The sequence below is a fragment of the Mobula birostris genome, chromosome 31, assembly GCF_030028105.1.
Source record: "Mobula birostris isolate sMobBir1 chromosome 31, sMobBir1.hap1, whole genome shotgun sequence".
Lineage (NCBI taxonomy): Eukaryota > Metazoa > Chordata > Chondrichthyes > Myliobatiformes > Myliobatidae > Mobula > Mobula birostris.
This window is the reverse complement of record NC_092400.1, coordinates 13,523,497-13,549,216: the sequence shown is the minus strand read 5'-3', so window position 1 is coordinate 13,549,216 and position 25,720 is coordinate 13,523,497. Positions and strand designations below refer to the sequence as shown.

The window sequence follows — 25,720 nt, the reverse complement described above, 5'->3', positions numbered from 1 at the left end:
AAAGCACGACAGTGCCTCTACTTCCTCAGGGGTCTACGGAGATTCAGCATGTCATCAAAAATCTTGGCAAACTTCTATAGGTGTGTGGTGAAAAGTGTGCTGACTGGCTGCATTATGGCCCAGTACGGGAACACCAATGCCTTTGAGTGGAAAATCCTACAAAAGGTAGTGGATTCTGCCCAGTACATCATGGGAAAAACCCTTACAACCATTGAGCACATCCACATAAAGCGTTGCCATAGAAAAGCAGCATCCATCACCAAAGATCGTCACCACCCAGGCCATGCTCTTTTCTCGCTGCTGTCATCAGGTCGAAAGTACAAGTGCCTCAGGACTCGTACCACCAGGTTCAAGGAGAGTTACTACCCTTTAACCGTCAGGCTCCTGAACAAAAGGGGATAGCTACACTCTTTTGAGGACTCTTTTATCTTGCTATTTCATTGTCATTATTTATTGCTATTTACTTATTATCTGCATTTGCACAGTTTACGGATCCTGTTTAGTTACTGTTCAATAGATTTGCTGAGTATACCCGCAGGAAAAAAATCTCGGTGGTGACATGCATGTACTCTGATAATAAATTTTACTTAGAACTTTAAAATGCGCAAAACCTGAGCAGTGATTGTCTTCTGAAACCTGTCATTTGTTGCTTGAATTATGATTGTGGCGACGAATTTCTGACTAGTTTGAGAGCAGCTGTCCACCACCTGTACTTTCTTGTGTCTCCCACTGGGAATAATTCTGTTGTAAACCCACTGGTGAGTATGACAGCTCGCATGTTGTAGAACAAGCGTAAGGCAGGACTTTCAATGCGCTGCCGAATTTGAGGAGAGTTTTCAGTAGCTATGATGCCTGAACATCCAAATTGATGATCTTCAGTGCCAAGCATTTGATTGTAAATGATTATTCTGGGGGTTGGTGTTGGGACTGTGGTAATCTCAACAAGGGATTTCTCCCTCTGGTGCTACAACTGGGTTTGAACTTCGCGCACCGGAAGCGGAAGTCGGGGCGGCCGGGTCGCAATGAAAACAAGTAAGATGGCGGAGCTGGCGGCGGGAGAGGGCCGTGGTTTGGTGGATTTGCCCGAGGAGGTGCTGGAGCAGATATTTTGCTGCCCTTCGCTGAGCTATATGGACGTGGTCAGCGTCTGTGAGACGTGCAGGAAGCTGCATGAGGTGTGTCAGGGCCGGAGCACCGTCTGGAAGCACAAGTTCAGGCACAGGTGACTGAGGCGCGGAGTCGGGTCAGCGGGGGGTGGTGTCTGATGGCTTTGGTCATTATTGGAGTGAGGGGTATGTGGCAATTTGTGGGAGGGGACGGAGGTAGGGGGTTACAAAGGGATGCATGAGGTGGGAATTTGCGATTTCTGGGGCTGAATTTAGATTTACCCTGCTAAGAAACCCACTTTCAGATTTTGGAGTATGGAATGAACCGTTTAAAGGAATGAGACCACATTATAAAACTCTTTCATAACGTTGTTCACTCCTAACTGGACCTTGACCGTGCAGCAGTGGGTCATTTGGTATTGATTTTCTGCAAAGACAAATATGTGCCGCCTTTAAACGTTAAAAATAGATGTTTACTAACAGTGGTTTGATTTACTCTATCTACAGCCTTTGATATCTGTAACCTATTCCAAGTAAGGTGCAGATGTTTGAAGGGTTTGTGGGGGAGGAAGACTGGAAATTGATTCCATTAGTGACGTGCATTAACTTTATAAATTAGACCAATATATAAATATTCCATGTTTTAGAATCAGAATCAGATTTATTGTCACTGATATCTGTTATGAAGTTTGTTGTTTTGTAGCAGCTGTACTGTACAATATATATGCTATAAATTGCAGTAAGTATATGTAATTTTTATGTAGTCAAAACTGCCCATCACATGACCGGCACCAGGCTACCCACCATCAAGGACATATACACAGAAAGATGCCAGAAATGGGCCAGTAACATAATGATAAATCCCACACACCCTACTCTTGGACTGTTTGTTCCACTCCCATCGGGGGGAGGCTACGCAGCATATACTCCAGGACTACCACACTCAAAAAACAGTTACTTTCCCCAAGCGGTAAGGCTGATTAACACCTCTACCCACTAACCCAAGCCTTCATGCCCCCAACCACCACTTTTTTAAAAAAAATCATCACCTTATGTACTGACTCTCCTGTGCCGAGTGCCGTGTTTATTATTATTATCTTATTTGTATCTTAATTGTGTTTTTAATGTGCTGCATTGGATCTGGAGTCACAATTATTTCATTCTCCTTTGCACTTATGTACAGGAAATGAGATTAAACGATCTTGAACAGAAAAATAAATAAGTAGTGCAGTTAGAGAGCAAAATAGTGGTAACCATTCTTATCTCGTATTATTAGGTATGTGATACTGATATCTGTATAGAAGCCTGAGTCCATTCTACAGGTCAAGTTGGAATGATTTCTGCTACAGTTAATCCCATTTTTAAAGATACTTGTCCTTTTCTCTGACTCTTTGGCTTCAGGTTTGAACTGTAGCTCTGAGTGAAGGTAACCCTATTAAACGTAAGTAGAGGCAGAAAATCGTTAGACAACCGTTCAGTCATGAACAGTCAGAATGGACCATCTGACTCCTCATAGCTGCTGTGCCTTTCAATAAGTCTGTGGCCAGGGACAGCACTGAGCAATTGCAAAACTGAGGTGCCAGGAATGTCCCCATGGTCAGCCAAGGCCAAAGACAGCTGGGAGCCATTTGCAACAGTTGTTAATACAATTGGGCCATCGGTTAATTGGGTAGCTGCTTATTTAGGACAGCTTTTAAAGAACAAAAACTAATTGAGAAAATTGCCAAGATTCCCTCCGTTTATTTGGGACACTATGCCGCTTACTTCGGACAGGTTCTACCGACCATCAGTCAGCTTGTGTGACCATTAGACCCCGCACTGCGATTAGAGTGACCGTCAGTCAGCTTGTGTGGCCATTAGACCCCACACTGCGCTTAGAGCGACCGTCAGTCAGCTTGTGTGACCATTAGACCCCACACTGCGCTTAGAACTACCGTCAGTCAGCTTGTGTGACCATTAGACCCCACACTGCGCTTACGGTGACCGTCAGTCAGCTTGTGTGACCATTAGACCCCACACTGCGCTTAGAGCGAACAGTTTCTAGTAGCGTCGGTTGTGTGTGTTTGTGTTCAAAAAGCAGGATTCTTGTCACTGACAGTTGGCGAGAAATAAGCAGTAAGGCAATTCAAATTGTTTTGCTCACTGTGGTTACAAGCGTTCAGGCTTGGAGATGCCAGAAACAGCTGGGACTGAAAATGAAACAATGTCATTACCTCAAGAAGTTAAGAACTAAGAAGAATTTGAAGGTATTGACAATCATCTTGAATGTTACAATCAAAATGAAGATTTGGAGGATGTAATTATCGATAGCATTGCCTTCTATCCATTATCTGCACCAGGAGTCTGTTCTGATTGTGTTCATTCTGTACACTGGATGAGTTCCTCTGTCAATAAGTAATATATTTTTATAGTACTGCAGTACTATTGGTAGTGTGTTAATTTGTTCTGTGTTTCATTTAAATATATAATTTGTTACTCAGTTTTTCTTTTTTTTATATATACCTTCTTCCATGAAGCTTTGGCTAATCGGGGCAGCCGCCTAATTGGACCAAAATGTACTGGTCCCAATGTATCTCAATTAATCGGAATCTACTAAATACTGAATGACTTGGACCTCACTGCCATCAGTGGTGAAGAATTCCACAGGTCCATGACTTCTGGGTATTGAAATTTCTCCTGATCTTGAGGTTAAATAGTATACCCCATATTCTGAGCTGTGACCCCAGGTTCTCCATTCTCCAGTATCAGCAGCAGTTTTCCTATAACTGCCTGACTCTGATAGAATTTTAAAAGTTTCTGAGATACTCCAGTGACCAGGAGACCAGTCACGCCAACTTGGAAGTCAGTTTAGTAAACTTTATTGCAATGGAGAGAATACATATCTTTCCTTAAAGAGACCAAAACGTTGGAAGGGGTTTCACCAAAGCCCTACATAGTTGCACCAAATCATCTTTGTTCTTGCATTGAAGTGGGGCCAAGCAGTGGAGGTGTGGGGGGGGGGGCGGTGGGAGCACACTACATTTGCTTTCCTGTTTTCTGCCTGTGAATTCATGCTTACAATGTCTTGTGCACAAGAACATCTAGATGCTTGTTACATCTTTCCCATCACTATTCAGATATGTCATTGTTTTATTTAGAGCCCTAGTGCCTCATGACCCACACAGCCAGTTTCAGGAATAGTTATTACCACTCAATCATCAGTCTCTTGGACTTCACTCATCCCAACACAACTATTCCCACAACCTATGGACTTACTTTCAAGGACTTATCTCATGATCTCGATATTTGTTGCTTATTTATTGATCATCATTGTTTTTGGATTTGCAGTTTGTTGTCTTTTGTGGGTTGGTTGTTTATCTTGTATGCAGTTTTTCAATGATTCTATTGTGTTTCTTTGTATTTACTGTGAATATCTGCAAGAAGATGAATCTCAGGGTAGTGACTTAAATGTACTTTGATATTAAATTTACTTTGAACTTAGAACATGACTATATTTATCACAACAGCTTCAAAACAAAGGTATGTGCTTATTGGTCAGTGGCAGCTTTCAAGTGATTGGCCCTTCAAGTTTATTTTTTAAAAGCTAATGATGCATCGTGGAACAAATCCTTCTGACCCAACAAACCACCTACTTAACACTAGCCTAATTGCAGGATAATTTACAATGATCAGTTAACCTACTAACTAATATGTCTGTGGAACGTGGGAGGAATTCAGAGCACCCTGGGGAACCCCATGCGGATCATGGGAGGACGTACTCCTTTCAGACAGTTGAACTTGGAAACAAACGTATTGCCTGTGCGATACTTCAAAGCTGTAGGAGTGCTATGTTGCTAAAAAGTGCTGTCTTTTAAAATAACTTTATTTCCTTCAATGTCAATACAAAAGAACCCACAGCACGACTTAGAGAAAGCTAGTTCTTCTCAGTGTCTGGAGAATACTTATCTTTCCTGCCAACATTACTAAAACTAATTATTTATTGAATGTTATTGATCGTCATTGTGTGCAAATTGATTATAGTGTTGTCTCTACTTTAACTGCACCAAAAGTTCTTTGTAGTTCTGACGCAGTTTGCAGCATTCTCCAGTTACGACTTCACCTTGTGCTGCTAGAATGGAGCATAGTTGTCTCTTGGAAAATGCATAGTGCGCTACGTAAAGTTATGGAAGTGCAGGAGCAAGCAAATTCTTTGGTCAGGTGGGGAATAGCAAGGTAAAGAATTTGAATAGATTAGCCTCCAAGGATGAGTCATAATTGAAAAAAAACATTAATATGGATATAATGCATGTAATTTTACAGGTGGCCAAGACTAATAAAATACTGCAGCACAACAGGAAATTACAACTGGCGAGAAGAATACCGAACACGACACACTATTGGCTGGAAAGTGCGGAAAATTGTGGATTCCTTTTCAAAACGATTTTTCACTAAAGAGGTTGGAATTTTAATGATGAATGAATAAGACTGTATAATAGAACATGGTTTCTGGCCATGCACGTAATCATGTCACAGTGAGTTAATGTGTGAAAGGCCGGGTTGTATGTCCTGTAGAGTATGGTATTATTAATAAGTCCTAAATTCCTGCACTTGTAGGATGTTATAGGGAAAAGGCTGATTGTTAATGATTGCATTTGCTACATATTTTGAAAATCTGTGGATTCTTATGACCTCCCAATTAAATGCAGCAATAGCTATTGGGGTGCATGTTCCCAAAGCATTATTCAATACAACCTCTGCAAATCCGTGTTATTACTGCATCACAAATTATAGTATGTTTTCAGAACTATTTGTTTTAATTTTGATAGAAATCAGTCAATTGCTTGTTGTTTTAACATCACTATTTTAATTGCTTGGGACCGAAGGCCCATGACACTAGTTTCCTAATGTAATTGAAAAGCATTTCAACAAGCTTGAAGCATTCTTATTATTTTATTAAATAGCCTTATGATATAGTTGTGTCATTGATCCTGATAGGGATATAATCAAAATTAAAGTTTAATTCTCACTAAACACGTACTAAAATGTTTTTAGAATAGTTAGAAATGCATCAGTGTCCACACTAATACACTATGCTTTCCCTAAGATTGAGGCCCCTTTGGATTACAAATGATTCCTTACAGAAAAAGGACAGTGGTTATGTAAACAGAAAATAATTTGGATATACTGTACCTGATAAATCGTTTATTGAGGAAATTTTTGCTGAAGAAGTACATCAGAGTCAGAATCAGGTTTAGTATCACTGGCATATCACTAAAACTTGTTACGCAGCAGCAGTACATTGCAGTACCTAATAATAAAAACTGTAAATTACGGTAAGAAATGTGTGTGATATATCGCACATAAATACACACACTTACTGTAATTGACAGTTTTTATGCCAGTGATATTAAACCTGATTCTGACACTGGTGTACTTTCATTTTATTTACTTATTTATGTGTTTGAGGCACCACTCCTTGAAGATGGTGTGGTGGCTAGTGCCATGATGGAGCTGACTGAGTTTACAGCTCACAGCAATTTACTTTGATCCTGTGCAGTAGCACCTCCCCCCCCCCCACCACCACCACCATACCAGACAGTGATGCCCTCCACATTTTTTTATATAGGCTTCCGTTAGTTTCGTGAGACCATGGATTTGCACCTTGGAAGGTTTCCAGGGCGCAGGCCTGGTCTCCCCTCTCCATGCCACTGATGTTGTCCAAGGGAATGGCATTAGGACCCATACAGCTTGGCACTGGTGTCAATGTGTGGTTAAGTGCCTTGCTCAAGGACACACACGCTGCCTCAGCCAAGGCTTGAACTAGCGACCTTCAAATCACTAGACGAACTCCTTAATCACTTGGCCACGTGCCCTCCACATTACATCTGTAGAAATCTGTGTGCTACCAGTAACCATATGTTTGCATTAGTGGTGTTTTATCTCTGCGTGAATATGGAACAGAATTCATTCATTGTCATAAACAATTTTTAAACTATTTCGTTGCCAGCAGATGGCGCTCCTATGGATTAGTTGTAACCAAATATTTTGTTGGCAGGTTCCTGTTGATGGCTTTAAAGACGTTGAGGCTTTAGGTGGTCCTTTTCATTTTATTGAAGATGAATTGTTGTCCATCCTAAATGAAGATGGAAGGTGCGTAAGTGATTAATGATTTAGAAATTTTTAAAAATTGAAGAGCATTTCCCTCTAGAAAGCCAATTCCCGCATATTAATAGAAAATCAAGTGTTGGATGCTTACAAATAACATTTAATAATGCAGGAAACACTTGACTGGGAAATATTATTCTCGGAAGATATTGTGCTTTCTGCGCCAGCAGAACATAATGGAAAAATTGAAGGAGTTTCTTTCATCTCCTCCAGAACAACAAAAATTAATAGAAGGTAAATCTTTTAAAATATATATATATATCAATAACTATATATCTCAGAATTCTTATCTGATAATTATGCAAATGAATTTGCTTCTCAATGTTAAGATTGCAATTAGAAAAGCATTGCTTTGAGAAATTAAGTTGTTCAGCTAAAATAATGCTTCGTGTAAAATATCAATTTTAAATTGTCACCCTAAACGTACCATTCATTAACGACAGAGTAAGCGGCTAACCTATACTTGGGGCTTCTACAGTGTTAATAGTAGGTAGTAACATCTTTTAAAAAAAAGTCATTGCACAACAACTCTGAATGTAAGCTTAAAGTTTACTCTATCATCTTATCAGGTGTGGTGCTCATAGACCAGTACTGCAACCCTTTAGCAGATACTTCACGGGAGGATATCCTGTTGCAGCTGAGCCATATAACAGAAGAGGTGAAGAAAGTGCTGAGTTTAAGGAAATCATCTCATCCAAGTTTAACTGCAGAAAGAGGTATTTATCTTTAAAAAGTAAGCTCGATTCTTGGGTTAATTTAACTTCCGTCTTCAAGGGTACAGTTAACTCCAACATCAGACACTCTGTAGGCTTGTATTTACATTTGGAGGAACAAGGCTGTATCCTGAACTTGATTAACATTAGAACTTGTACTCCAGATGGTTTTATGTAAACAGCCATGACCAAAACTTGGCATATTTTAGAAACTGTTTCTATGTACACAATTTTTGGAAACAACATTTCCTTGTGTATATCTTTGAGCAACTAGATTGAAGGCATACCACTGGTAACAAAATACCCTTTGGTGGATGGGAACAGAATATCTTTTAAATGTAAAGCACCCTGATTATTCATAGTAAAGTAAATCCATACATACTCTAATTTTTGTATGAAAAATTAACCTGAATTCTTAGTTTCTCTGCTTTGTTCTATTCATACAATTTACATAATTTGATTTGCAAAACTTTTGTTGGTTCATATTTCAGATGGCGTATTTATTGACCTAGAGCTTCAAGAACAAGTTCTGGAGGTTATGAACTTTGTCTTGTACAAGCAACTGAAATTCAAAGGGAATGAGGATGATTACTACAATCCCATGAATTCCTACCTACACCAGGTCTGTTACATTTGAGATGAAGCTTTGTCCAATTGTAAATTAAATACTGTGTACCTTTGTTAATTGGGACACACCGGGGCCAGTACATTTTAGCCCAATTAAGTAACTGCCTCAATTAGCCTAAGTTTTATGGAGATACTTAAGGTATAAAAAGAAAATCTGCCATGTATCTGGGTAACAATTTGTGTATTTAAATGAAATACAGAATAAAATAGAACACCATCAATACTAGTACAACATTATAAAGCTGTGTATTAGTTCCTAATAGTTATTGCCAGAAGAATTAATCCAGCGTGCACTGTCTTGTTCTTTTAATTGACTGTAAACGAACAAAATCAGTGTAGATAATGGACTGTCTTCATACAAATCCTTTCGATTATTGCATCCTCCAAATCTTTCTTTTCATTGTAACATTCAAGATGATTGTTGTTACCTTCATAATTCCTAACTTGAAGTAGTGAAATCATTTCATTTTCACTCCCAGCCATTTCTGGCATCTTCAGGCTTGAATGTTTGAAAATGCAATGAGCAAAAACAGTTCTGAATTTCTTACGAATTATTTCTCACCAACTGTCAGTGATGAAAATCACCACATTTTAAGCACAAACATGCAACTGACACTATTTAAAAACTGTTTGCTTTAAGCACAGTGTCTAGTGGGCACGCAAGTGCATGTGACTGATGTTAGTTAGAAGCTGCTCGGAGGCAGTCTCCCACCTCAGTTAAGTGGCAGAGTGTACCAAATTATCAATGGAAATTCCGGATATTTTCTTGATTAGCTTTTGTTCTTTAAGAGGTGACCCAAATAAGTGGCTGCCCTGATTAACCTATGGCCAATTAACCAGAATCCATTGTACTTAAAAATCGTTATTTCTATGATTTGTCTAACTATAGAGTAAATGCTGAAAATAATTTTCTCTTTAATTTTGCATCAAGGTGCTCCGACAAAAAAAAGGAATTCCCATCACTCTTTGCGTGATATATTCAACAATCAGCAAGAGCCTGGGTATACAACTGGAACCAGTCAGCTTTCCTGGTCACTTTCTCTTACGGTGGTGCCAGAAACCTGAAGGGTAATAATGTCTAAATGGTTTTGAAACATGATTTGATTTCATTTGTTTGATTGTAGAAGAAGCTGGCATTCATCAGCACTCATTGTAGCTTTTTTAGCATCCTTAATCAATTGCTCCTCAAATATAAGATGTGAGCTCTATACTCATGAATTTCCTCTACCTTTTCACTTCTCTTTTAAAGAAACAGCCTTAAACATCATGCTGCCTCTTAATTTTCTCCTTTAGTTTGGCATCTATTTTTGTTTGAGAATGCTTGAATTGGTTTATTATTGTCTCAGGTCTCAAGGTACAGTAGAAAAACTTGCCATCGGTACAGATTATTTCACCACATCAGTGCATCATAGAGCAGTACAGGACTGGACAAGCCATGTTGTGCCAATCTTAATGACTAAGTTATACTAAATGTCCTTTTCCCATGTATCATCCATATCCCCCCATCCCCTTAATATTTTCTTATGTCTTACCTGAAAGTCTTCTTAACTCCACCAAACTGTCTGTTTCTGTGACCCCTTGTAAGCCATTCCAGGTGCCTACCCTTCTCTGCATTTAATTAAAAAATAACTTGCCACTCTTGTTGCCTTTATACTGCTCCCTCTAACCTTAAAAGCATATCCTTTGGTGTTTGACATTTCTATCCTGAGGAAAGGATTCTGCACATCTAACCTACCTACATTTCTCATTAGTTTAAAAATGCCTGTCATGTCCTCAACATGGTATCTGATGGTGAAGAGAGAACTACACAAGTTTTGATTATTGCTCATACATCCAGTCAAGGGAGCATTGTGTACACTTCTGGCAGTCTCTTCTGCATGCTTTTCAGGGTCTCCACATCCTTCCCTCCATGGCGTGATCAGAATTGCACACAACACTCCCAAGTGTGTTCTGAACAAAGTTTTATATAGCTTTATATAGCAAAGTTTTATATAAGCATTCCACATGCCTTCTTTACCATCTTATATATTTGCATAGCCACTTTCAGTGAACTGTGGACCTGGACCCCAAGATTCCTCTGTACCTCATTGCTATTAATGGGTCGACCATTTACTGTATACTTCCTTCTTTCATTTGATCTTCCAAAGTATCACACATTGCACTTGGCTGGATTAAACTCCATCTGTACTTCTCTGCCTGTATCTGTAATTGTTCTGTATCCTACTGTATTCTTTGCTAGTCCTTTACACCGTTAAATACGCCACCAAAATTGATCATCTGCACCCACTAGTGAGGACTCTCTAGCCAGAATAACGGCCTTCCACGCTCAACTCACTATCTTCTACGGCCAGCCAATTCTGAATTGAAACTTGGAATTACCCTGGATCCCATGCATTTCTGTCTTCTGAATCAACCTTCCATGTGGGACATTGTCAAATGCTTTATGAAATTCCATGCAGATGATGTCCACTACTTTACCCTGATTAAGCACCCTTGTCACTAATTCAAAGAAAAGTCAAATCAAGTTTGTAAGGGATGTCCTGCCGTGCACAGAGCCTTGCTGACTGTCCCTAAACAGGCCATGTGTTTCTAATGTGCATACATCCTATCCCTCTGTATCCTCTCTAATAGTTACCTTACCACTGATGTGAGGGTTACTGGCCTACAATTATCTGGAATATCTCTATTTGACTTCTCGAACAAAGAACAACTCTGACAAGAATCTTTGTGATCTCACTTGTTGTTAGAGAGGGTACGAAGATCCTCATCGAGGAGCCAGCGATCTCCTCACTTGCTTATGGGATATACGCCATCAGACCCTGGGAAGAGACCTACCTTAATGCTTTTCAGAAAGCCCTGCATTATTTTTTCAATCTCTATATTGGCATATATAAACTCCAATTCCTTCTCCTTGGTAGATACTGATGCAGGGTACTCATTTCATACCCCAGACACTTGCTCTGACTCAAAGCTCATATTTTATCCTTATCCTTAAGTGCTCCTACCCTCTCCTTAGTTATTCTCTGTTTCTTAAAGTATATATAAAATGTCCTGGGATTATACATGACCCTGTTTGCTTAAGGACATTACAGAGCAATAACAATGTAGAATAAAAGTGTTAGTTACATTGAGTTCACTAATGTGCAGGGGCATGACAAGCTGGTTTGTGAGGTTGGAGTCCATTCTATTTTACAAGAGATCCATGAACTAGTGTTAATACAGTGACCTTGAGCCTGATATTGCGTGCTTTTAGGCTTTTGCGTCTTCTGTCTGATAAAAGAGCACGGGTTGGCAGGAGTCTTTGATAATGCTGGTTGGTTTTCCAGGCAGTGAGGAGTGTACACCGTCTGTGGAGGGGAGGCTGGTTTTTATGAGGAAGATCTGTGTCTACAACTCTGCGGTTTCTTGCTGTCTTGGGCAAAGCTGTTACTATACCAAGCCGTAATGTGTCAGGATAAGATAAAAATTGGTGAGGGCTAATGAGAACTTCCTGGATTTCCTTAACCTCTTGAGGAAGTAGAGGTACTGGTGAGGTTTCTTAGTCTTGGCGTCTGTGTGATTGGACTTGGACAAACTATTGGTGATGGTTACACATAGGAACTCTTGGGCATCTCCAACTCAGAGCCACTGATGTAAATGCAACTTTCATGTGCATGTGCAACTAGGAGCATGTGCAACTTTCACTTCCTGAGGTCACTAACCATCTGTTTTTCTGACATTGAAGGGAAGTTTTCTCAATACTATACTGGAACCTCTATCTCCTTCCTGTAGTCTAACTCGTTGTTATTTGAGATTCAACCCATTACGGTGGTGTCATCTACAAACTTGTAGATGGAGTTAGCAGAGTCTGGCCTCATAGTCATGAGTAGAATAGAGGGCTGAGATTGCAGCCTTGTTGGGCAGTAAAGTGCTCTAAACATGAGCGCAAGACCAGGAAGGTGACATCTACTATGGACCTGTTTTGGTGATAGGTGGATTGCAGCAGGTCGAGTGGTCTTGGAGGTGGCGCTGATGTGTGCTATGACTAGCCTCACAAAGTACTTCATGATTGTGGATGTCAGAGTTACCAGGCAATAGTCATTGAAGCACATTACCGGGATGATAGGGTATTCTTAAAGCAGGTGGGATCCTCAGATTGAATCAGGGAGAGGTTATAAATGTCTGCAGATACAACCCCCCCCCCCCCCCCCCCCGCCTTCCCCCAGCTAACCTGCTGAGGATCTAATGACATGGCTTTGGTCTCTACCCAGGCTACGGGTTCACTGTCTGGAAGACTGATCTGATGTCTGCAGTGGTCACTGTGGGTTCAGGTGCTTTGGAGACTATTGGGATAGGTGGTAACATTCCATTTCCCTGTTCAGAGTGTGTAACAATGTATTAATGTTGGTGATGCCGCCTGACTTTGTTTTGTAGTCTTTTAAAGCATGTAGGCCCTGCATACCTGACAGCTTGTCTGGGACTTGAGTTTGGTCTGATATTGCCTCTTGGTATCCCTGAGAGCTTTCCAAAGGTTGTAAAAATCAGTGTCAGATAATTTGAATGCTGCAGACCTGGACTTCACTAGAGAGTACATCTCCTAGTTCATCTATAGTTTCTGGTTTGGGGACACCTGGATTGACTACTTTGGTATACATCCTCTTAACACTTGCTCATAAAGACTCTGACAGTGTGACATTTTCATTTAGTTTATTTGCTGAGCCTCCTGAATGTGGACCAGCCTATTGACTCAAAGAAGTCCTGGTAGCTGGATTTACCAAAGTGTTGGGCTGGGGATGGATGGGTCGGCATCTTTATTTGTGTGGCAATGGTCAGGGATACTTGGGCACCTGGTGGAACAGCTGGTAGTATTTTGCTAACACACTCCTGAAGCTGGCCAGGTTGAAGTCAGCGGCTATAAATGAACAAGGCCTCGGGGTATCCTGTTTCAAAGCTTTAAAGAGTCTGGGGTTGATTAAAGATTAGATTTAATTGTCACATGTACATTGAAATATACAATAAAATGTGTTATTTGCATCAAATCAAATCAGCGAGGATAGTGCTGAGCAGCCTGCATGTGTCACTACGCTTCTGGTGACAACGTAGTGTGCCCATAACTCACTAGCCCTAACCATGCGTCTTTGGAATGCGGGAGGAAACTAGAGCACCTGGCAGAAACCCACATGGTCAGAGGGAGAACGTACGGACAGAGGTGGGAATCAAACCCCAGTGTTATGCCAACAACTGTGCTGCTGTGCGGCTATGAATGGTGTTGTATTCGATATGTGGTTACCTAAAGGAATGGTTACAAAAATGCAAGATGTTGTTATTAATGTGCAACGATCTAAAACAGTGTCTTGTCTGAACAATTCTGCATAGGCAATGCAGCGTACATACGATAGTTTACACACTAATAATTTTGTGCGCAGGGGCAACCTCTGAGCAGATTTGAATTATTAGACATACATGCCAGAGCTAATCATTTGTCAGATTTAGTCATTTGATTACACAACATATTTTCAGGAAAGATCTGATCTGTGATAATTTAAAAGACAGGTTTGCCTTCAATACAAAATACATAGCTCTAATATAGATTGTATTTTGATAATGATGTTTTTAAAGTTGAGCATAATGTCATGACTAAAAACTGAGCAAAATTACCAGATGAGTTGTGCACATCCTCATGGGATTATACTCCTTTTGCAATGCAAGAGCTCCTAGTAAAACTTGTTCAAGAGATTTAATTTTGAAAGTAGTTTGTTACTACCAAGGACATATCCCAGAAATCAGCCAATTATTTTGATTCATCTCTCTAAAGTTCTATTATTTGCTATTATGTAATGCTTTCTATTCTGCGTTGGCATGTGTACAGTTGAATCTTTTTGTATTATTTTTCTCAGGAGTACTAACATGTTGGACTATATTTATATTGATGCTTTTAATAATGGGAAACGCTGTACGGCAAAGGAATGTGAGCATCTGAGTGGTCAGAAAGTTGCAGCTAATTTTTACTGTTCTGTAACTATAAAGGATGTGCTTTTCCGTATGGTAACAAACCTGTTCCACTTGGGAAAGAGGTAAGTGAATGGATATCTCCTGAATGTACCAAATAATTGAAATATCATTTATTCAAAACCATATTTTCACTTCAGAAAGACAGGAAATAATTGATTATTCACGAATCAAATGACATGTTTCATCTTTGCTACTCTTATATGATTCCTGATTTCACTGCAAAAATAATAATGGAAGTTGTTTCGGAGAAGGTCGCCCGTTGGTCCATAAGGATGTAGGACTTGTATAATTTTGAACAGGCCTGTTGGTTATGAAATTATGGAGGTACAAAAAAGATGGCTTCAAAATGCAAATTGCATAATATAAATTTAAAATCTAAAAAATACTCAATTATTTCAACACTAAGTTTTGACCGTTTATGGAATATAATTATTGATTCCTATCTGTGCTTGATTAAATGTGAGAGAATTGCTAAACCTGACTCGCTATCTGTCTACATTACTCCAGAAATTTAAGTAATGTTGCTAATGCAGATATTAGAACATAGATCATTACAGCACGTTACAGGTCCTTTGGCCCATCATGTTAGGCTGACCTGTTAACCAATTCTAAGATCAATCTAGCCCTTCCATGTTAGTTAGTTCTCCATTTTTTTTCTTTCATTCATGTGCCTATCTAAAGTTCAATGCATATTATCTTACGAAGTATTAATTCAATCCATATCATCTTGTGTAACTTCAGTTAGCATTGTAGGAAATATTATTGGCTTATTATTATTATTGGTTTATTAGTGTCTCATGTATCAAGATAGTGGAAAAACTTGTATACTGTTTATACTGATCAAATTATGAGCTAGCAGAAAATAAAACAATAACAATGTGAAGTGTAAAAGCTACGGAAAGAAGGCAGTGCAGATAAATGATAAAGTGCAAGATCATAACAAGGTGGATTTTGTTCTTCAAGAGTCTAGTAACAATGGGATAGAAGCTGTCTTGTAGGTTGGTGGTATGCTTTCAGGCTTATGTATCTTCTACTTGCAGTTTACTCTAGCAGCAAAGTATTTCACTCTCAAGTTGTTTATGATGATTTCTCAAATGTCAGAAGGTTAAAGATCCAAAGACATACACCACAACCTAAGCCGATAATCTGGACAGGTTGTCTTAAGTGCAAAAGATGCTTTATTATTAAAGGACTTGCTATTGAATAAGACATTAATTAAACTGAAGCCTTGTCTTGTACTGTATGAATTAATGAAAAAGATGGCAGTGATATTTGAAGAAGGTCAGTGAATTTCGTTGGTATTCTGTCTATCACTTCTTCCTGACTCAAAAGAAACAAATAATTTGCCTTTGCATTCACTCGCTGTGCTTTGGAATCTTTTTTGTGCAGTTTACACCATAATAACATTGACCACATTTTAGACTGTATATAATTAGCAATGGCATGTTTTGGGAAGTTCTGGGTGAAAGGTAGCATGCATGTATACGTCCCATGCTGTATATAAACAAAAGCCATTTATATCAAATTAGGAAACAAAAAGTAGAACTTAAACATTTATAGGGAATTATTTTGTTGCACATTGTCTGAATTAATTTTGTGATTTGCAGAGAGGACAGTGACCAGTCTTACCAATTGCTTCGGAATGCTCTTGATTTATATCTTACCTTGGCTCCTGATGATGTTCAATACTTGATGCTTCAGGCAAGACTTTACTTTCATCTGGGGATCAATCCAGAAAAGGTAATTGGTGAAGCTCAGTCTCATGTCAACCATTTAGATCTGCATCTGGTTGTCAATGGGGCTGTGGAATGCAAGATTAATTGGCTCCAGAGCTCATCAGGGCCTCAGTCCAAATATGGAGCAAATGAGATCAATTCTGTAAGAGAGGTCAGAGCGACTTCTCTTGACATCAAGGAAGCACTGACCAGGTTTGGTATCAAGGAACCCCGGTAAAACTGAAATCAGTGGGTACCAAAGGAAGAAATTGTTCAGTAGTTAGAGCTGTGACTTGCACAATGATCATTGTTATTGGAATTTGGTCATCATTGCAAGAGTTCCTCAGGAGGATATACTGAAGCCAATCATCTTCAGCTGCTTCATCAATGACTACCACCATATGGTCAGAAATGGCAATATTCAGTGACTGCACAGTGTTCAGTTCCAGCAAATGAAACCACCCGTGCCGACGAGCAGTCACATCTCGACAGCCTTTAGTCATGGAATGATAAATGGCAAGTAACATTTATTCCATGTACATCTGTCAATAGAGTTGGAACTCAAAATGTGCAGGGTCACGGGGAAAGAGCACCTCAGTAGTAACTGGCAGTTCTCTGAGAGCAGAAACGATGTGCTGATTGACATCTTATGGTGTAGCTTCATAGAATTATAAAGCACAAGAACATTCAGAACAAGTGGAGTAATTGTGTAAAGAACCACAATCCAGTTAGCCTGTTGCAAATCAGTTCTTGAATCCATATTGAAAACAGAGAGGGGCTGGTACATTGAAGCCTATTCAAGGTTTGGGTTTTTTTGTACATTTTACCACATACTGTATTTGGATCTCTGCGTTTTTGATTTTGTAGTTTTTAGGGTATCAATAAACACTTCATTCAGCTGTTATCTCTTACATAGGTATTGGACATTCTTCAGCACATACAGGCAGTGGATCCCTTACAACATGGTGTGGTGGGCCACTTGGTTCAGCTAACCATGGAGCAGATTGCACGCAAGAACCAAACTGTAGAAGTTCAAGTAAAGCGGCATACAGACGAGAAGCACAAAGGAATAGAGTTTTCAGTGGGACTCATTATGAGGCACAAAAGGTACCTCTGGTGTTAATGCTCTCACTGCAATTCAGATGTGTCTAAATTGCCCTCTTAAAACCTAGAGAGGTTTGTGGTGTTACTATTATTTGGTAGTAATTGTGCTGAAGTTAATAATGATGTGTTTTTATTGCTATAAAAGAGCTTCCTCAAATTAATATGCCGCATGAGACAAAAAGTTCTTTATGGATTTTTTTAAATTAATGCTGGTAATCAGCTGAGCAAATGCTAAAAGTTGTTTCTACATTTTCTTTACCATCTGTCACATATGGGTTTAAAAATAGGTTTGGGAATGGGGTTGAAGTTTGGATTGATAATTACATCAACAGCAGTAGGAATAAAAGTATCAGGTATCTTTATTAAATATAAATGGAGACTATTCAAAATGCTCAGCAAGTCGAACAGCACCTGTGAAGAGATACTGTTAAGATGCACAGGTATTTTTAAAATTTGGATGTAAGCGACAGGTGAGAAAAATGCAATTTTTCTGTTTTATTTTGCCATGATTTGTAGGCAGGTTATTATTCACTCATTGTGCCATGTGTTAATTTTATCTAGATGTAAGGTATTATCTTCATATACCAAGAATCTGACTTTCATAATGTGTGCATGTTTCTGTCGCACATTCAGATTGGTAATTATTTAAATCACCTGAAATACTTCGGCTGAATTTTGCTTGCTGCAGCTGAAGTTTGACAGCATTTGTCAGGTACTGAGGCCATAAAGACTCAGGATGCTCTTGGATTCTATAATAATTTGAGGTGCCTCCTAGATATTAAAGGTCACAAATTCAGCCCTTCACATCCAGCCAGATGGGCAGGGATTGTGGGGAGTGACCAGGTAGCAGGAGTGTGTGAAATCTAATATAGTAATCAGTACTGTGCTGAATTTATACATCCAGATAATTAAAATGAATTATGGTTGACACTATTAGGTCTCAGCCCAAACTGTCAGCTGTTTATTCATTTCCATAGATGCTGTCTAACTTGCTGAGTTCCTCCAGCATTTTGTGTGCATGTGTGTTGCAATAGTTTACAATAGCTGTAGCCTTATAGTTTCCAAATCAAGTCTTTCAGCATAATATTCCTGGGAACCTCCTGGCAACCTTCCATTGATCTGTTACAGTACATGGTCACATTAACAAATACCCTCAGGCACCTGGTGACAGGAGGTGCTTTGTGAGGCTGCACTACAAATAACAAGGAAGTGTGTTAATATAAAATGCTGATGTGTCAGCAGATCAGGCAGCATCTATGGAAATGAATAAACCATCAATGTATCAGGCCAAGACCCTTCTTCGGGATGTTAATATAAATTATTGATCAAGGTTTAGATGTGACATACGGTAATATACCGCTTTTGTCCACCATGATAAATGTCATTTAACAATAAATGTTATGGTGGGCTGAAGCAACCAATGCCTTTCGGTCATCTGACATCCAATCGCAGGCTGACTTTCATTGGTCATTGTTCTTATCAACATCTTGAATGTTCATGGGTAAACTATTTAAATAGTGCTTTGGGATGCACTGTTGAGGTTTCAGTTTTGAAATTGTGGTAGTTATGTGGTTTTGCTGAACAAATGTTCACTTGGGCTTTGTTTTATCTCCTGACTTTGGGTCTCATCAGTAGTTACAGCAAGTGAACTCAACAAATTGACGAGGAGGTGCTGTATTATTTCAGCAGAAGCCATGCACGATCCTATAACAGCAGCAAGCTCAGTTTGAGGTGGCCCAGCCTCAGTTGATTGAAACCACGACCAGCAGGTTATTAGTGAGTCCCATTACATCGGTGTCAAACACTGAACAGAATTCGTGCGAGCCAGTTGTTGCATCCATTACCAGTTTCCAGTGTGATGCAGCTTTGGGAGTTACTTTTGAATCATGGTTCAAACGTTACAAAGATATGTTTTGGATCAAGTTTGCCATTAACAACGACTGGTGGAAAAAACACACTTTGCTTCAAAATGAGTGTGACTTCAACTTCTTTCTGCCTAAGAACCCATGTAACCTATCGTTTGATGGAACTGTCTGACAGCTAACAAGCATTTTTGGAGAGCAATCGTCTTTTCATTGTTTGCTACCATTTCCTACAGCTTGTTAAACATGATGCCAGTGACTTCATAAGAGCATAAGCTAAAGGAGTAGAGCTAGGCCATTTGGCCCATTGAGTCTGCTCCGCCACTTGATTATGGCTGATCCATTTCTCTGGGCCGCAGTCTCCTGCTGTCTCCCCGTAACCCTTCATGTCCTGATTGATCAAGAATCTTAGCAACCCCTGCCTTAAATATACCCAATGACTAGACTTCCACAGCTGCCTGTGGCAACAAATTCCATACTCTGGCTAAAGAAGTTCCTCCTCATCTCTGTTCTAAATGGACATCCCTCTATTCTAAAGCTGTGCCCTCTGGCCGTAGACTCTTTCCATCATAGGAAACATCCTCTCCACATCCGTTCAATCATCCTTTCAACATTCAATAGGTTTCAATGTGATTTCCCCCCTGATTTTTTGAATTCTAGTGAGTACAGGCCCAGAGCCATCAAAAGCTGTTCCTATGATAAGCCTTTCAATCCCAGAATGATTTACGCGAACCTCCTTTAAACCCTCTGCAATGTCAGTGCATCCTTTCTTAGAAAAGGGGCCCAAAACTAAATGATGCCTCACCAGTGCCTTATAAAGCTTCAACATTACATCTTTGTTTTTATATTCTAGTCTTCTCAAAATTAATGCTAACATCACATTTGTCTTCCTCACCACCAACTCAACCTTGCAAATTAACCTTTAAGGAATCTCGCACAAGGGCTTCCAAATCCCTTTGCATCTCAGATTTTTGAATTTTCGCCCCATTTAGGAAATAGTCCACGACTTTATTCCTTCTATGAGAGTGCCTGGAATGCACTGCCTGGGTGGTGGTAGAGGCAGATACATCAATCTGAGCCTGAACGGGTTAAAGAGGGACATAAATGTGATGGAAATGGAAGAATATGGACATTCTGTAGGCAGAAAAGATTAGTTGCGGATTTGATTGCTAATCTAATTAGTTTGCCACTGGCACAGCATTGTGGCCCAAAGAGCCTGTTCCTATGCTGTACTGTCCTCTGTCACGTTGTCGGTATTATTTATTTTATTTGCACAGTTTGTCTTTTGCACATTGTTTGTCAGTGTTCTTTTGATGTCATTTTTCACAAATACATTTGTATTTCTGTTTTTGTCATTACCTGCAGTAAAATGAATCTCACGGTAGTACAGATGTTTGTATATAGTAACAAATATGTACTTTGATTATAAATTTACTTTGTACGGAGCACATGCTACTTCAGTGTTTTTTTTTGCAATTTGCTTCTTTCACCTTGTAAATTCCAGTTAACGCAACACAATAATCAATAGTATGTCCTGAAAGCTATGGTTAAAAAGATCTGTTTGTTTTAAAAATGTCTTCTTGTATTGTCTGATTTCAGGTATGGATATGACTGTGTGATATACGGATGGGATCCTAAGTGTATGATGGGGTTAGGTTGGATGAGAACAATGGGAGTTCATAATCTGCCACATGGGCCTGATCAGCCATTCTACAATGTCCTTGTTCAAGACGGTTCGTGTAGATATGCTGCGCAAGGTAAGTAAACTCCTCACTTTTTTCTGTGGTCTGGCTAATTTGTAGGATAATTCACACCTGTTGATATTGAATGCTGCAAGATGATACAATAAATTATACTATAGTGTGGTTTAAAAATATTGACTAGTACACAGAGACTCCTTATGACAAATTGGCTGTCGGGCTACAGCTCAGGGAGTAATATTGAGCATTGGCCAAGAGGAGAGGCAAATTGGCTGCTGAATTATTTGGAGCTACGCCAGCACTGCTGAGTTTTAGAATGAGTAATTCTTTTCTGATGAAAGTTAGTAATTGACCAGATTAGTTCCATACCACGAAATTGAGATGAATTGCACCATAGCAAAAATAGTCATGTTTTGCCAAAATAAACTGAAGTGAAGTGGAATAGTACCTTTTTGAAATAGTTTTTGTAAAATTAAAATGCAGTGAAATGTTTTTTCCCCAAAATGTTGAATAAATCATAAAAATTCTGGGCCTAGCTTTTACTGCTAATCAGTTTATTACATGCAGTTTGCTGGTGTACCTTTAAGCTATGTATTCTGCGTGGTTTCTAAACTTTAAATATATTAAAAAGCAGATGATGTACTCTATACCTTTGCCCATGCCCATGTGTTCTGCAAAAGAAGATCCATTTTTAAATGGCAATTCTTAACACCAGAATAAAGAAAGTTGCTGTTTAAGACCCTTAGTGTGTATTATATATAAAGTAAATGTGTTTACATTTTGTCATTTGAAATGTTTGTGTCCTGATTAATATTACAGAAAATCTTATTTATCATTCATCACCAATGGAAATAAGCCATCAAGAAGTTGGTCGTTACTTTTCAGAATTTTGTGGCACGCACTATGTTGCAAATGAGGAATTGCAGATCCAGTACCCAGATGACTTAGTGTTAACATCACAGCTCGTGATGAAGGTATATGACTGTTCCTGAATTATCTTCTTTGTTTTGAGAAGAGGTGAAGTGCTACATTGGGTGTGTCTTTAATGAGCAGGACAAACCAAGTGAATTCTACCAATATAAACTTGGAAATCAGCTGTAAGTATCTCAGGACATCATGTGCACTATATATAAATGTAATTTTATGCACATACTGGCTTTGAGAATCTGTGTATATTAAAAATATGCAAATATAAATCAGTTTTATTGCCAAACCTGAGGCAGTTGATTTGCTAATAATAAACTGCAGTATACCATTGTGTAAGTTGAACTATGTTCTATCAGAAGCTTCCTAATTTTGGTGTGAAATCCTGTAAAACAATAAAAAGCATTTCTGATTGTGTTATTTTGTCAGCAGATTCATACTTGCGTTGTATGGAGGAAAGCATCACAAGGAATGTACGTCATTGAAGCATGACAGATCAAACTGAATGTTTGGTTTGTCTCTGAACTGAAAATGCTTGTTTAAAATCAGCTGTTCCTGGGTGGCAATAAATTGGAGATACAACTTTGAGTCTTGGTGGGATAGAAGAGTGGCTGACTAGCAGGAGGCAACATGGGAATAAAGGGGGCCTTTTCTGGATGAGCGTTGGTAATGTGGTGTGCCACAGGTTTCGTTGTTGGAAACCGCTTCTTTTCATGCTGTATGTCAATGATTTGGATGAAGGAATCGATGGCTTTGTGGCCTAGTTTGCAGGTAGTCTTGAGGAAGCAGGATGTCTGCAGAAGGACTTAGACAGATTGTGGAAATGGGCAAAGAAGTGGCAGATGAAATATAATGTAGGAATGCACATTGGCAGAAGGAATAAAGGTGTGAACTATCTTGTAAATGGGGAGAAAATTCAAATATTAGTGGTTTAGAGGGACTTGGGAGTCCTTGTGCAGGATTCCCTAATGTCAACGTTCATTTTGAGTGGACTAGAATACAAAAGCAAGGATATAATGCTGAAGCTTTCCAAGCCATTGGTCAGACCACACTTTGGAGTATTGTGAGCAGTTTTTGAGCACCTTATCCCAAGAAAGGAGAGAGTCCAGAGGATGTTAAGGAGAATGATCCCAGGAATGAAAGGGTTCACACAGGAGCTCTGGGCCTGTATTCGCTGGAGTTTAGAAGGTGGGTGGGGGGGAATCTCATTGAAACCAATGTAATTTTGAAAGACCGGGATAGAGTGAATGTGGAGAAGATGTTTCCTATAATGGGAGAGTCTAGGATAAAAGAGCAGAGCCTCAGAAGTGAGGGGTATCCATTTAGAATGGAGAGGAGGATAATTTTCTTTAGCCGGAGTATGGTGAATCTGTGGAATTTGCCATAGATGGCTATCCAGGCCAAGTCATTGGGTATATTTAAGAGTGAGGTTGATTGGTTCTTGATTAATCAGGGTGGAGAAGGCAGGAGAATGGGGTTGAGAGGGGATGAGAATTCCATGATAGAATGGTGGAGCAGATGTGATGGGCCGAATGGCCTAATTCTGCTCCTGGGTCTTATGGGTTTTGAAGACAAAAAAACTTGCCTTGGCTAAATATCACTGTCCTTTCACTGATCCGTACCTAACCTCTGCAAAACTTTGCACATTACAAAGAAAGAACCTCCTCCAGAAAGACTACATCTCATGAAGACAGCTCTCTGCTACATTTTCAAGCTGTTTGGCAAAGGCTTTGCCAACAATGCACACCTTGTGAAAAGTAGAAGTTTGTGATTAGCAGCCAGAAAATGCAGTCAATACTGTCTTAATTCTAAGGTGGAATTATTAGCACTTCTTTAATAATATTCATTGACAGTCTAATTATTAATTAAAGCAGCATGAATACAATAAAACATACAAGTACAAATTGTTTTAATAGTGTAGTAGTGATATTGCTCTTGGTTCACAAAGTAGTTCCTGAAGGCACAAGTACTGATCAAAGTCCTGGGAATCAGTAGTAAGAGTGAAAAACAGAGACCTTCAGGAGGTAGTTGCATGCCCTTGAGACTAGAAGAGTATCTATAGAGGATGAAACGTTTAAATAAAATCATACATAAGAACATGGTGCATGCAACTGAAGTAGTTGCAAGGAGCGATGCTTCAAAAAGGTGGCATCCATTATTAAGGACCCCCATCACTCAGGGCATGCCCTCTTCTCATTGCTACCATCAGGGAGGAGGTACAGGAACCCAAAGGCACACACTTCACAATTCATGAACAGCTTCTTCTCCTCTGCTGTCCAATTTCTGAATGCACACTGAACACGTGAAAACTATCTCACTGCTTTTTTTTTGCACTACTCTTTTAACTATTTAATTTGTATAGTAATTCACAGTTTTTATTATTACGTATTGCAATGTACTGCTGCCGCATAACACAAATTTCACAACATATGCTGGTGATATTAAACCTGATTCTGATTGTGTTCATTGAAGATAAGAGACTAGGGAAAGCATAGTTCAGGTTCGATTTTTAGAAGAGGTAGTAAAGGGCAGGCCCAACAAAACATTCTTTCACGCTGGAGGAACTCAGCAGGTCGGGCAGCATCCGTGGAAAAGATCGGTCGACGTTTCAGGCCGGCACCTATGATAGGGCCTCTGCCCCTTCCCTCTACAGTCCTGATGAAGGATTCCGGCCCGAAACATCGACTGATCTTTTCCACAGATGCTGTCCAACCTGCTGAGTTCTTCCAGCGTGTTGTGAGGGTTGCTTTGACCCCAGCATCTGCAGATTATTTTGTGTTTACAAAACATTCTTTATTGTATAAGAAATGAATAGTTTTATTCAGCATTTTGGTAATTCACCAATTCCTATAAAGCTTGTGTTGAAATGAATTTACAGTAATACCCAGAAAAGAACATTGAAAAAAGGAGTTTTGCTTTTGTATTGGCTGGCAGGGGTTTAGTTTATAAACTTGTTGGAAAATTTCATCTGCTCATTAAACTGAACGGTAACCTGTCAATTATGTTAGGAAATAGATAATTTTCATTAAGAGGAAAATCACTATATTTCTTGAGCTTTGGAACTTTAAAATTGGCCTCATCCGATTGGATCCTCAGAAGATGCCTGAGAACTAATTAAAATTGTGCTGTGTAGCTTTTACTATATAATGACTGATATAAGGGAAGAAAAAGAACTCCAAAATAGTAGTGCTGATTCAAGAAGGAGCTGCATTATTTATAAATTTTAGAAAAAAAAAGTAAAAAGAACTTCCTCCAAGGATTAAAAATACAAAAACTTAGTTACAGAAATTGAAGATCAGTAGAGTCACTTTGGAATTGTACTGCATTATCCCATTCACCATCCATAGTTTTTTTTTGTGGGCTGTTCTCTGCTGAAGCTTTTACTATTTGCACAAGGCTGTTGTATCCAACTGTAGAAAACGCACGTGCATTTTGGATTCTATCTTGAGGTCCTGCATTATCTGAAAAGTAAAGGAGTTTACTTGTCAACAATTCAACAATATTTTAAAAATTGATATTTATAATTAAAGATATCCTACCTCTCCCCCACCTTTTTGTTCTGGCATCTTCACTCTTCCTATCTATTCCTGATGAAGGGTCTCAGCCCGAAACATTGACTGTTTATTCATTTCCATAGATGCTGCCTGACTTGCTGAGTTCCTCCAACATTTTGTGTGTAGGTGTTGCATTAAACTTACAATTGCAAGAAAAAGTTGTGAACCCTTTCCATTTACCTGGTTTTCTGCATTAATTATAAAACATGGTTTGATCTTCATCTAAGTCACAATAATGGATAAACACAATCTGCCAAAACTAATTACACACAAACAATTG

General features: G+C 39.2%; 2 protein-coding genes across 3 annotated transcripts in view; one reads left to right on the top strand and one right to left on the bottom strand.

Annotated features, from left to right (window-relative positions):
• Positions 1-1,018: 1,018 nt before the first annotated feature.
• fbxo21 (F-box protein 21) lies at positions 1,019-24,182 on the top strand. 2 transcript variants are annotated; one of them, XR_011883715.1, is made up of 13 exons: positions 1,019-1,222; positions 5,406-5,541; positions 7,141-7,235; positions 7,363-7,484; positions 7,820-7,966; positions 8,455-8,585; positions 9,522-9,658; positions 14,467-14,643; positions 16,189-16,321; positions 17,213-17,403; positions 20,862-21,019; positions 21,782-22,059; positions 22,319-24,182. XR_011883715.1 is itself a non-coding variant. In XM_072247862.1 (12 exons), the coding sequence occupies exons 1-12, from the start codon at positions 1,023-1,025 to the stop codon at positions 21,952-21,954; spliced, it is 1,800 nt and encodes a 599-aa protein (XP_072103963.1). In that variant the 5' UTR covers positions 1,019-1,022; the 3' UTR covers positions 21,955-22,309. The 2 variants fall into 2 exon arrangements, 1 of the variants encoding a protein (XP_072103963.1); XM_072247862.1 differs by lacking the exon at positions 22,319-24,182 and having other exon boundaries at positions 21,782-22,309.
• tesca (tescalcin a) overlaps positions 23,779-25,720 on the bottom strand; it is a 48,432-nt gene continuing 46,490 nt past the window's right edge. The window contains exon 8 of the mRNA XM_072247867.1: positions 23,779-25,347. Coding sequence (XP_072103968.1) covers positions 25,270-25,347 — 78 coding nt within the window. The 3' untranslated portion in view covers positions 23,779-25,269. The remainder of the gene's footprint in view (positions 25,348-25,720) is intronic.